The sequence below is a fragment of the Poecilia latipinna genome, unplaced genomic scaffold, assembly GCF_001443285.1.
Source record: "Poecilia latipinna isolate Pla-1442-1.1 unplaced genomic scaffold, P_latipinna-1.0 Scaffold63, whole genome shotgun sequence".
Classification (NCBI taxonomy): domain Eukaryota; kingdom Metazoa; phylum Chordata; class Actinopteri; order Cyprinodontiformes; family Poeciliidae; genus Poecilia; species Poecilia latipinna.
Window position 1 is genome coordinate 532,800 of NW_015112679.1, and position 12,876 is coordinate 545,675.

The 12,876-nt window shown below is 42.5% G+C and overlaps 1 protein-coding gene across 4 annotated transcripts in view; it reads right to left on the reverse strand.

Annotated features, from left to right (window-relative positions):
• Window positions 1-584: 584 nt before the first annotated feature.
• kita (KIT proto-oncogene, receptor tyrosine kinase a) overlaps window positions 585-12,876 on the reverse strand; it is a 26,670-nt gene continuing 14,378 nt past the window's right edge. For 2 of the 4 annotated variants that reach the window (XM_015058408.1, XM_015058416.1), the window contains exons 9-21: window positions 11,448-11,626; window positions 9,591-9,691; window positions 9,332-9,458; window positions 8,638-8,742; window positions 8,230-8,340; window positions 7,607-7,748; window positions 7,347-7,510; window positions 7,106-7,236; window positions 6,627-6,749; window positions 4,315-4,426; window positions 4,121-4,220; window positions 3,758-3,863; window positions 585-2,025 (exon numbers count right to left, since the gene is read on the reverse strand). In XM_015058408.1, coding sequence (XP_014913894.1) covers window positions 1,843-2,025; window positions 3,758-3,863; window positions 4,121-4,220; window positions 4,315-4,426; window positions 6,627-6,749; window positions 7,106-7,236; window positions 7,347-7,510; window positions 7,607-7,748; window positions 8,230-8,340; window positions 8,638-8,742; window positions 9,332-9,458; window positions 9,591-9,691; window positions 11,448-11,626 — 1,684 coding nt within the window. In that variant the 3' untranslated portion in view covers window positions 585-1,842. The remainder of the gene's footprint in view (window positions 2,026-3,757; window positions 3,864-4,120; window positions 4,221-4,314; window positions 4,427-6,626; window positions 6,750-7,105; window positions 7,237-7,346; window positions 7,511-7,606; window positions 7,749-8,229; window positions 8,341-8,637; window positions 8,743-9,331; window positions 9,459-9,590; window positions 9,692-11,447; window positions 11,627-12,876) is intronic. The other 2 variants (XM_015058431.1, XM_015058423.1) reach the window with 1 other exon arrangement.

The following is a 12,876-nucleotide window of genomic DNA, read 5'->3' on the forward strand; positions in this document are numbered from 1 at the left end:
AAGAAGAGCAACATGCCGATTCTCTGGTTGAATCTATAGGGATATCTGTGCACCTATACGAAAATAAAGCATAATAATTTCTGTATCAATGTACCGCTTCTTCATTAGGATAAACATCTTCCAAAGTACTTTGTAATATACGCGCATATGTATTTACAAAAAGACGAGAGCAGTAAGAGTGTGGGGTCTTTAGTAAGCTAGATGAATCTGTAGTAGTGGCACCTCTTGACAGTAACTCTTTGAAACTCACGCACGCGCATTCACACGAAGGAGGACGGGCACGCTCGCTCACGCGCACGCACAAACACACTTAGCACACGCAAACAGGACACTTTCCACTCCTCCGAACAACACCCACAGCTGGGAGAGATGCCGGGACCACTCCAGACGACTGGCTGAGGGGCGCTGAAAACCCCCCTCTTCCGATAGAGGAAACAACTGGACGACAAAAAAAAAAAAAAGAAGAAGACGAGAGGGACGGCAAGGAAACCAGCTACTGGCCGGAGAACAATGAGACGGCCAAACACAGTAAGTTCCGCACCGTGTCACCTTCTGAACGCAGCACTAGGAAAGAGTCTGTGTTGTTTTCTTCTTTTCTCTCTCGTTCCTGTCACCTCAGGGAATACTGCAATCCACTTAATGGCATATCGCATCAGGTTCTGCTTGTCTTAGTTGGAGAACTACACTGCTAGCATGGTTAAAATCTGAGTTGGTTAAAAAAAAAAACTGACGGATTGAAGGAGGGTTGGGGGAAAGCTGTGAAAACACATCTGAGAAATGGCAGTACCTACCTCTCGCTTGTAAACATATAAACAGCGGGAGAAAACAGTTATATACATCTTTACAAGAGATCGATACCTCTCGCAGTCCAGCTGTCAGCAACGCAACGAAGCATTAAGAGGCGCATACCATATCTATATCTATGCCGTAGCTGCAGTCATGCACTGATCATGGTATTTGCTAACGAAAGTCCCAAAAGTCGTTTGTCCTTTAGGTGCTGCCGTCCCGGATCTACCTCCTAATGAACTCGAAGCACTTAAGGATATGTCGTCGTCGACCATGCTGCCTAATAGCTTATATAGAAGTATCCGTGTCATTGTATCTCAATTCAAATTGGCCCCCAAAAGTATCTTCTTCATACAGCATAGATCTGCACAGTTGGAAAGTAATACTGACAATGAAAGTGATAAAAAAAAGTTGTATTATTTGCATCATGTGATGTATGGAATAAAGAAAAGTTTAAGTGCCTCAAGTGCTTTCTTTTCCAACCCAACAACTGCAACAGTCAAAAAAAAAGAAAAAAAAGAAAAGAAAAGAAAAAACAACGCAAACGATGCTCCATGACAGAAAAAAAAACAAATAAAAAAAATAACACCAAACGTAAAAAGAAAAAGAAGACATCTGCTATATGTGGACTAATCCCCCCATCCTCCCCTTGAAAAAAAAACCCCCTAAAATGATGAAACAACTTTAATGAAATGTAAAGGAGACATGAAAAAGTGTAAAATAACCAACCGATGTAACAGTGTAATAACATAATGAGTAATGTGTGACGGCCGCCCACCCTCAGTGGTGCCTTCGGAGTTCTGGAAATTGGGAGCAATAGTCCAAGTGTCCTCCCAGCACTGAGCAGGCAAGAACAGCCATCGCAAAGATAAAAACCGTTTATCCACGGACGCTCTCTCCTGCGAGAGGCGGCGCTTACTCCTCTTACAGCAACCTTCACTGGTAACGGGGGACTCGGGGGAGGGAGGGCGGAGGCGGTCGAAAAGTAGTGGTTTGGATGATTTGTGGCGTAACATCACAGGCACTTTGAGGCAGCCAAACAAGTCCGGCGGGTCCTTACACCCACTGGGCCTGAAGGATTGTCCCCTCCATGAAGACTTCATGCTGAACCAGTAAGGGCTGCGTTGGAGCGCTCTTACTGCTGGCTGAGAAAGAGCTGAGAGTTGCTGTGCTCTGAGAACTGGACTCCTCCCTCGCTCTAGGCAACACAGGGAGTCTGGAACTGAAGTTCAAATAAATCTGAGAGAGAGGAAAGAGAAGAAAAAAATCTGTTGGAATGGATTTTCAGATGCTTTAATTTGTGGGAACTCAGTATTTTTCTTCTTTTTTTTAAGCCTCACTGTCTAAGATATTTCCAGAGATTTGGAGAAGTATTAACTGCACTTTGACAATTACACATTTTGTTACACTGCCACCACAAACTTAAGTGAATTTTATTGGGATTTTTTTTGTTTTGTTTTGTTTGTTTAACACAGTGTAGCACACGATGGCAAAGTGGAAGAAAAATAATACAAACAGATAAAATTATGGAAAGCAGTGGCGTCCATCATTTGTTTTCATAATCCCCTTGGCAAATCAAAGCAATTCAGTTTAAAAGTTTTTCCAGCCTGATTAAGCTGGCGCTATCCTGCAAAGAGGAACGAGCAAAACTGTCGGCGTCCAAGAGTAAAGTTAGCAGTGAATTAGCCAAACATGAAAGATAATTGCACAGTACTTTTCATTTTTTGATTATTTAAAAAGTTTGAGAACTGTTATTAATCTTCTTTCCTCTTAATATTTACATATCGTGCCATTAGAATCGCAATAAAATACAGACTGACATTTGTTATTGCAACACTGTGAAATCTTGCAAGAGTTTAAGGAGTTTTTTTTTCCAAAGACAACACTGCATTGTAAGCGAGCGTGGGAGACATCTTCTAAATGTTGCACCGGCAGGCAAACGTGTAATGTTATATTTGAACGAGGGACAATAAACGTAAACAATTTACATGAATTTTTCTCATCTGGTCTTACATTTTTCATTAGCTCAGAGTTTTGTGTTTACAGAACGAGACGTGCCGTCAAGAGCGAAGGCAAATCAGGCCGTCGTCTAGAATGGTGATAATTGAGCCAAAGAATCTCGCTCGTGTTTACACTTCGTAAGGGAAGGGTATTTAGCAAAGTGCCTGTTGAAGTGAAGCTCGTACCCTGAGGGAACGTCAAGGCTTCTGGAATGCAGGAAAACTCACGAGGCAGACGGATTGAGGGCTGTTAGAGAGACGTTTCTGTCATCGTGACTCGCTCCGTCTTGCATCATGCAAAAGATGAGCTGCAACGGGTCCACCTTTTCTGTTTTTATACACTCAAAATTATTCTACATCTGCACAAAACCATACATTAAAGCTAACTGGGAGATGTTTCTTATTGGCTGTAGGTGTTGTGGATCAGCATGTAGATTGGTTGTCATGCAACTGTAAATTTGGCCGTCTGATCCAATCACCACCATCTCTGTACAGTGTGCCATGAGGACAAAAATACTGCTTATGTATTGTGCAGTATATTTGCATTGTTATGAAAGGGGCAACTGAGAAACACATTAGAAACAGTCTAGTTAAATTATTAAATTTACCCCTGGTTTTGTAGTTAATGTCTATTCTCATGACATATTTAATTGTGACATGTACAATATTGTATATATGTTTAAATAATGGTGCGTTCATACAAAACGCGTTTTGAGTGTTAGGTTAATCTGGTTTAGGCATTATCTCAGATATTTAAAACAAAAAATGATTAATATTGACTGATGCGAAAGGCTTATATAGTGATACGTTTCTCAGCCCTGTTATCCAGCCCTCGCTGGTCTCCAGTTCACCAAATAAAACCAAAACTTTTCCCAACTTTCAACCCTTTGCAGTCTTCCTGACACTATTGAGGAATGTGATTCTGATCCTTGTGTGGTTTTAGAAAACAGTGCAGAAATAGGTGAACCTACATGTTTAGTGGCATGTGACAGCTGTTGCTCGATGCTCTCAACCACCTTCGTGAAGGGGGGTCTCTTGAAGGGGTCCGCATCCCAGCAGGAGCTCATGATCTGATACCTGCAGCCAAGCACACAAACAACATGATGTTCCTTCGGCTAACACAGAGCGTCTTCTGTCCAGTACTGTTTCATCAAAAGGTCTTTCATTAATCGTTTGTTATTCTTGTGCGCAGCCAAACAAAATAGGACATGAGCGGGCTGCGACTCAACTCCCCGATGTTGCATTCTTGCATATCGTTTTATCAAACTGCAGCATCTCTCCGTTTGATGATGCGCTCTGAAGACTGTCATGTTCCACATCAACAGAAAACTCACATCTCGCTGGGTGCGAACTCCGGAGCGTCCATCCGGTATCCTTCTTTTATCTGTTTGTAGAACTTGGCGTCCACAGGCATACCAGGATACGGACTGTTTCCTACGTTCAACAGGAATCTCAGGTTACTTTGTGCAGTTCTGACAACACCCAGATAAGTCGGGATAAAAGCAGCGGCATGCATGGAGAAACATACCCAGTGAGAAAATTTCCCAAAGCAAGATGCCATAGGACCACACATCACTCTCAAACGTGTACACGCACTCAAAGATGCTTTCTGGGGACATCCACTTCACCGGCAGGCGGGCCTGAAACATAATAACTCAGTGAATAGGAGCTGCACATAAATGCAGTCCATCTTTTTTTTTTTTCTGTCTCAAATACAGATTTTACAGAAAGTTTAATAAGCAAAACAACCAAAGTGTAAAGAAGTTCATGGCTCTTTGTCTGAGGTTTGTAAAAAAAAACAAAAACAAAAGAAGAACCTCAGAGAGAGATCTGACATTACCTCTGAAAAAAATAGTAAAAAAATTACTAATTTAATTATTACTTTAGAGGTCATACTTTAACAGAATGGAGCAGGAATATGTAGCAACGTGAGACACGCATCATAGGAACTCACAGTTTCTAATAATTCATTTTTAGTGGTCTAATAAAATGCTACACTGGCTAAAACATCTTGTGCCGTTTACTTAAAAAAAAAAAAGAAAAAAGAAAAAGTTTGTACTCAAGAGGTTTGCTCCAGAATAACAAATGGCCGCATAGATGCAATTTAGAAAAGCCAAACCACATAGAACTGTGCAATTTTCTGGCTTACTTGCAAAACGATTCACAATGTTGAACATCTGAACATTTTCCTTCAGTTACAACCACAAACATTTATGTATTTTATCAAAATTTTAGAGGATAGATTTATGCATATTCTATTTTATTTTGTGTTGTGTTTTTTTTTAGCTTTATTTTTTAACAGACATACATTTTCAGATCTTGCCAGATATTATCATTGGCTTTGGATCTAGAGTTTGAGAGATTTTGATAGATTAATAGGTCTTACTGTAAACAGTTCAGAACTAATTTTAGATTTGATCTTTAATTACTCTATTTTAATACAGTATTCAATCCTTTCATTGTAGCTCTCCTTCTGCTGCAGGGTGTACTCCAGTCTGAATCTGTTGAACTCTAACAGGACCTTCTTTGAGGATTTCAGCACATTTAGCTCAACCAAAAAGGGACGTTTTAATCTCATCTGACAAAAGGAGCTACTGTGGGGATCTTGGCTGCTTCTCTGATTAAAGCCCTCCTCGCCTGGCCTGTTAGTTTTGGTTGGAACCAGGTCTTGGTAGATTTGTGCTTGTTCTCTTTAGTTTTAGATGATGGATTCAATATTACTTAATGATAATGTTTTAAACCCAACCCTGTTTCATCCCTGATCTGTCTGCTGTGTTCCTTGGTATTTCCTAACGTCATGTAAAACTCTCGAGTCCTTCACAGAACTGCTGAATTTCTACAGACTAAATTACAAGATGGCAATGAAAAACCCCTTTTGCCATTTCCTGTAAAAGGACTGATACATACTTTGTCAAGTCCCTCACTCACCAGGGAAGGTAGTCAGGGCTCTGCATTGCATTGTCAAAATCAGAGAAAGTGATTTTTGAATAAACAGGACTCAAAAATCATTTCTAACAGGAAGAGTAGAAATGTGAAATTTATCACTTAAATTTGTGATTGATGAATTGCCAGAACCAAATCAGAGGCTTTAGGTGCTTAAGATGAAAAATGTTTATGAAAGTGGCTGAGCTGACGGGAGGTAAATACAAATGTATGCCACACTTTTATTTAATTTAGTTAAAAAATATATATATCACAAACCGTTTTATTTCCACTTCAGAATTATCTGCTTATCTTGTGTTTTATCGCAATAAAGTCTAGTAAAATACGCTGGAGACTGTGGTAGTACAATAGCAAATCTCTGAAACATTCATTTGGTGAAAAAGTACTTTTTCCGAGGCACTTGAGAGTTAATGATTAGATTTGTAATTCTTCTTTAAGTGCATCTGAAAAGCGAAGAATCACATCTTTGTTTCTCAAGTGTCATACCCTCGGATCAAACCGCCAACATAAATGTTGGCAAACAACAAAGTGTGAAGAAGTTCAAGGTTCTTAAAAATCTTGTCACAACCTGAAATCTGCTGCACAGTAATGCCGAGTCAGCAATTGTAAGTCAGTATTGTAACTGATGTCCCTGTGTGTGCATATTCCGAGTCATAAATCACAATCCAATCTTTCTGTGATGCTGAACAAAACAAATAAAAAACGAAAAGAAAAGAAAAAAAAAAATCCCAACATTTGTCTCACATGGTGATCAGGCCTTGGAGTCTCCTGATTAGTCAGCTAATTCAGCTAATAGCTAATTCATACTGCTATGAATTTATTTGACTTACATACACAACTTTTTGCTTGTTTCTTGCATTTCAGCTGCCGCCGTAACTTCATGACAGCTCTACTTACGTTGCCCTTGACGACGTAGTTGGAGTCCGTGGTGATGTCCCTGGCCAGGCCGAAATCACAGATCTTTGCCACTCTCCCTTGAGTCAGCAGGATGTTCCGGGCGGCGAGGTCTCTGTGAATACACTGAAACAAGACGCGCCACAGCAGTCACAAACGAGCTTCTTCTCCTAACAGACTTTGAATATTTTTTCCGTGCCGGACTATGTAACACACAGCGGCCGACATCGATACGCAAGCTCTCTGGACACAGTATCTGCGCCTCGGCAGGGGGATAAATTTTTCAACAACATGCTCAAACATGCATTTTAGATCCGTTTACTAGCTGTGGAAATGCGATCAGCTCTTCCCATGACAGGCACGCGCGCGGCGTCTGGTTATTAGATGTGATGGGGTTTATCCAAAAAAAAAAAAAAAAAAAAAAAATCTAATTCGGCAGCTGTTCATAGAAAATCTGCAAACTGCGAGAAGCAGAAGCTTACATTTTTGGAGGCTAAGAACTCCATGCCTTTGGCCACTTGGTATGAGAAGCTGAGGAGATCCTCAGTGTCCAGAGACAAGTCGTCCTCATCGAACATCTCGCCGTCTGCGTCAGCTTCGAGGTACAGGCCATCTGGGGAGGGGAAAGAGGAGGTTTAAGAGAGATGACAGTTTCATCTCTGTTTTTAAAGCTTTTTTTTTTTTTAAGACAGTTGAAGTTTGATGAATGGCTGGCCGGCTTGCCTTTGCGTAGTGACTGTCTCCGCTCCGAGGATGAGATCGACGGTGAGTTGCCAGCGACAGAAGGCCTCATGCTCATGTAGCCATTCAAGCTGTCACTGTGAAGAGGAAAGGAGCAGTCTGGTCTGAGCTGAGTCCTGCTGTCCAAAGACCCTCCCACGCACGATCTGTATTGAAAATACTAGTACTCTCATCTTCTTTTTTTTTTTTTTTTTTTTTTTTTTTCCCCCCCATCACAAATCACTTTTAAAGCAAAGCCTCACCCATCTGCAGCTCTCTGTTGTATGAAGTTGCGGTAGAAATTGTTCTCCTTTAGCTCACAGGTGCTGAAAGATTCTCTCTTTCTCCGCAGGAAGTTCAGAAGGTCCCCAAAGCAGCAATATTCTGTGATGACCAGCGTTGGGCCTAAAGATGGAGAATCGGGTCTCATCAACATGAGCTTCCAGAATCCATGACACGAGCAAAACGAATTCACATTTCAGCCATAACTTAGTGTATTTCACTTGGGATTTTATGTGACAGACATAGTGTTTGATTGTAAAGTGCAAGTATTTTTTTTATTTTTTTTTATTGCACTGTACTGACAGCTATAAGGTCTTGTGGGGATCTATGCATATCTAAAAGTCTGAAATTTTTGCCAACTCTCTTCATTGCAGCAGAAGCATCTTTTAAAATCAATTTTCTGATCTAGCTGGCTCTAGATCTAGATTCAGACTCGTACTTTACATTCTAACACATGGTGTTGGGAGTTTGAATATTTCTGCCAGGCACCAGATCTGTGCTACGTTAGACGGCTCCAAGACAAATCTCAACTAAATAAATCTGACTCTTCCAGTTTCAATCCACCGCCTAAGACAAATAAAACAAGACAACATAGATGGCGCACCTCCCACAGTGCAGGCTCCCAGCAGGTTGACGATGTTTATGTGGTTTCCCAAGTAACTGAGGACCTTCAGCTCTGACATCAGTGCCTCTTTCTCCGTGGCATGAGCGCTTGCTGTAATAAACGCAGCGAGATAAGAATTTGCAAAAGGGTTAGAAGCAAAGTCATCTCACGTTGAAATATGATTAGTTGTTCTTATCTGATTGCTTTGTGGGCTGAATAAATAGAGTCGGACTGCAGGGTAAATATTAAATGTATTGCTTTAGAAGAAGAATGCAAAGCTTGAAATGGCAGCTCCAAAAAAAAAAAAAGAAAAAAAGCTGACATGTTTTGAGCACCTGCAGGCAAATCTGACAGCTACTGTGCACATTTATCATATTCGTTCGTTGGGTGTGCTGGGGCAGAACTTACATTTAAGCATTTTCACCGCCACTGTCATGACCGAGTCAGCGTTGGACAGTCCATACGCCGTGGCCTCTACCACTTTCCCAAATGCCCCAGAACCCAACGTCTTCCCTGGAAAAAACAGAGGTCAGACACAAAACATCGTTATCCCCTGTCCTCTTTTTTTTTTTTTTCCTTTCCCAAACAGACCGAGCACCAGCGCTTCCAGGGCAGCAACAGTTTGAGCCCTGGGGCTGTGTGTGCAGTCACCAGGACGTGTAGGATCCTGTTTGAAGAGGGCTGTTGAAAACAACACCCAGAATATGTCAACAATATTGTGTTTGCATAGAAGGAGTGCGGTTTCTTTCTCTTTGAGCTGCGGAACGAGTTGGTCAGTAAGAAACACAGACGCGGCTAATGCCTTAATGCTATGCATACATCTCTGGAACAAAGACAAAAAAACGGTAAATCAGCGTAAAGTAGCCAGGGGGTGTTATTGTCACGCCTGACAGTACAACCTGGGCTTTATGATTTTAACTGTTACTGCGTCCGAACCCCGTTTATCTCTCCAGGCTTACCTCCACCCAACACATAACAGCCCAACAGCATAAACACGGGTCATAAGTGTCGGGGTGTGTCAGCTTGCTATGACCTACTAATTGCAGCGGTCATTCGAGGGCGCCCGCTCGTCGCCAACGGACTTCGATAAAGGCGTGCTCACCGAAACGCAGGTTGTTCCGTGGGAACTCCCACTGGTGATTGTAGGGCAGCTGCGTGGGGTCAATGTACACATAGCTGTTGCCGTGGATTCCCTCAATGACTTTCCACTGGACCTGGTATTTGGGTTTCTGACACACACACACACACACAAAATGAAAAGACAACAGAGGCACGTGTAAACTCATGAATTCGTGACGGACACCTCGTACGCCTGACTGCAGGGTGTGCCTCACGCAGGGAAAAATGCATCACCGTCTTACCTGCATGTACTTGTAGAGCAGCAGGATAACAATGAGGCAGAGGATGCCTGCTGCTGATATGAAGCCAATTAGGAGAGGAGTGAACAGACCATGCCTTTCCTCTGCAGGGAGACGGAAAAGATAATGTTAGATAACCAAAGGCCCAATCAGTGACTTGTTCGCTGGTTTGTCGTGGTTGCACTGCAGATGACATTGCAAAGGGGCATTAAGGTAAGCCAGAGAAGGCTAAGCCACAGTGAAGCACACTTTGATCAAATAGCAGCAAACTAATCCCATTACTCATGTACGCATACACAAATTTATTCACGTTTTGTGTTTTGTTCTCTTTGTGTCCTGCTCCAATATCCCGTGATTTCACACCGCTCGTTTCCAGCGTCCCATGCTACGTTTGCAGCTGCGCCGTCGAGCAGTTGCATGCAATCGTTGTTCTGTCCCCTTTGTGTCTGGCCGCTTGTGATGCCTCATTGTTTTGCTCCTCTGTACATGCCGGGGTGTAATAAGCTCTTTAGCGATAAGGAGCTTTCTCTCCACTTCAAATCTGAGAATGCCGAGTCTGCAGGAACTAATCCCTTGTAAACCTGTCAGTGGGTTCTAAAGCTCTGTTTTCTTCGCTGCAGCTCACTGACACCTACAAGCCTCCCACAGACCACAGAGTGCCCAGTGCCGGGGCTCCCACTGTGCTCCTACACGCTCACGCGCCTCCGCCTGGTCTGCTGCTACTCTGTGCTCAACGAATCCTGGGACTGGCTCCCGAAGGCATGTCCTGCCTGGCCATAAACACGCACTGTCCCCATAATGCACACCCACATACCCTCCACCCCCCTTCTGCACAAAGCAGTTTCTGCAGGCTCAGACTGGGAAAACTTTGGTGTACTTTCAGCTGCTGCACCGCCGCTTTTGGGACATCGCGCAGCAGATGGGGCGGCCGTTGCAGGAGAGGGGATTTAGAGTCGTAACGTACACAAAGGCCCGGAGCTAATTCCTGTTTTTGCGCCTTGCTGCAGCCAATCGCCTCTGAGGTAGTATCTCTTTGTTAATGTTTACCAAATGGATGGGAACCAACCAAGGGTTAGCAGGGAACTCGGGGTTAATCTTTGGCAAAAATCGTTGTTTTTAGTAAACAGGTTGAGGCTCAGGAATTATCACTTGTTAAGGTTTACTGTGGGGGGGCGAGCCCACCGGGACGATCGAGATAATGTAGAGCAGAGTCTGGCGGGTTTGCATTAGGATTGTTGTTTTAATCAAGAAAACATTTTGGTTCTTAAGTATAAGCTGCCAATCATTATTGGGGGAAAAAAGTAAAGTAGATATGGTGAATACACATCTATAGTCAAGAAGATGAGGTAAATAATATTAGCAATAAGCTTTCAAACACTGTGGCAACATTGTTTACTAAAATAGGTCTTAATGTACTTTGTGTTTGTGTATATGAAATATCTAATGAAATACAAATCTTCAGAAGTATAAATAAGCTGTTTTTTCTTACGTAAATTAGCCATATTGGCTGCATATATGAGAAATATCCTACTGAGACTTCGAACTTATGTGTATGTCTCTGCTCATTTCACTTTGTCCGTAATAATTTAACTCAAAATTTTTCTCCATTCCTCAACCAATCAAGCTGGCGATCGACTGTCGTTCAAACAAAAAAATGCAACAAATTTGACTACAATTTTTAATTTAAAAGCACACTTATTAGTTTTTTTTTGTATCTATGCTTTCACACTTAGCCTCAATCTTAAAATGAGTGTGTAGAAGATCCAATGAACCCAATCAATCTGCTCTGAGACCGCCCATCTCCCTATCGGTGAAACAGTTTCTTTTTCATGTGAATGCATGAACTGGATGCAAATTTACCAGCGATAGAAAACAGCATGTAGGCTTGCTCTCCATCCCCGGTGGCAACGCACTCCAGAGTATTGAACTGTCTTCTGACGTTGACCCAGCTCTCCACCCTCTTCCCGAAGCTGGTGCTTCCCGACATGATGGTCATGACGCTGCGCTCCTCCTGGGTGCCGTTCTTCTGCAGGGAGCACCTAGAGGCACATCTGTTTGTTAGTATTTCATCATCGGATCCTTTTTTTTTTTTTTTTTTTAAGCAAACCTACAGCTTCATTTTACAAAACCCACAAACAGCTGGTCAGTGACCAGAATCGACCAATCCTCCTTTGGTCCTTTGGCGAAGACAAACAGGAACCTGTTTTAGGCTGATCAGTCTTTGACTGAGAAAGTGTTAAAGAAAAAGCAGAAACGCGACTTTATTTTCTTACTTAAATCACCTCCTGCTTCGCTCTTTTGTGGGAAAGGAAACGTGACATTTCTGTTTTTATAAAGCAAAAGTAGAGCGTGTAAAATTAGCACCCAGGCTCCACCCAGGTATGCGCCGCTCTGCTCCACAGAGAGCGGCGCATAAATCAGTGCTCACAATACCCGCTCTTCCTGTTTAGACATTAAAACACCTGTCATGGAGGCGCAAGTAATGAGCATCAAGTGGATTTGATTTCTTTCTTTTTTTTTTTTTTTTTTAGTAAAGTGATTGGGCGGGATTATTGAGCCTGACTCATTGGACGTGCTGCTCGGGATTGTTACTGGCATGGCAACCAGATGCTCCTCCCTCATGTATGTTTGACAAGTTGTAGCCAAGCAGACGCGGTCGCCCGTCTCCAATCAGCGAGTGGATTCTTAATCTCCCAGTCACGTGGGAGAGGGTGGGGGGGGGGAATCGTCTCATCACCGTCAACCAATCGCAACTGCAAATCGCACATTCCACCGCCATCATCATTCCCTGACGCGATCCAGCGCGTCTCTATGTGACCTTTAGGACCCCCAGGGTTAAACTTCATAGGTAATTGTTCAAGTTTGATAATAAAAATCAAACCGCAAGAACCAGATCTGAACTGAGCAGCCTGTTGGTTGTGGGGTAAATGTATCGTTTGGAGAGAAAACCCACACACACGTAGAAAAAAAAAAGTCCAACGCCAGGAAAATAAAACAAGCTAAATTAGCAAATGCATATTAAAAATATGTGGTATGAGAGCATGAGCTGAGAGCATGGTACTGTTATGATAACTATAAAAATTATGATGATCAGGGTTTCCCCCAGTGTATTATAAACCTGGCGGCCCGCCATGCTTTACTAGCCCCGCCGCCAGGCTAAGCGTTGCTTGTTTACAAAGGAAAGGGGGAAAAAAAAATCGAGTTTTTTTTTTGTTTATCTTTAAAAGCCAGGCTGCAAGCGTCTCTTTTGCTCTTAGCATTTCACTAGCAGAGCAGATTTATTCTTAAA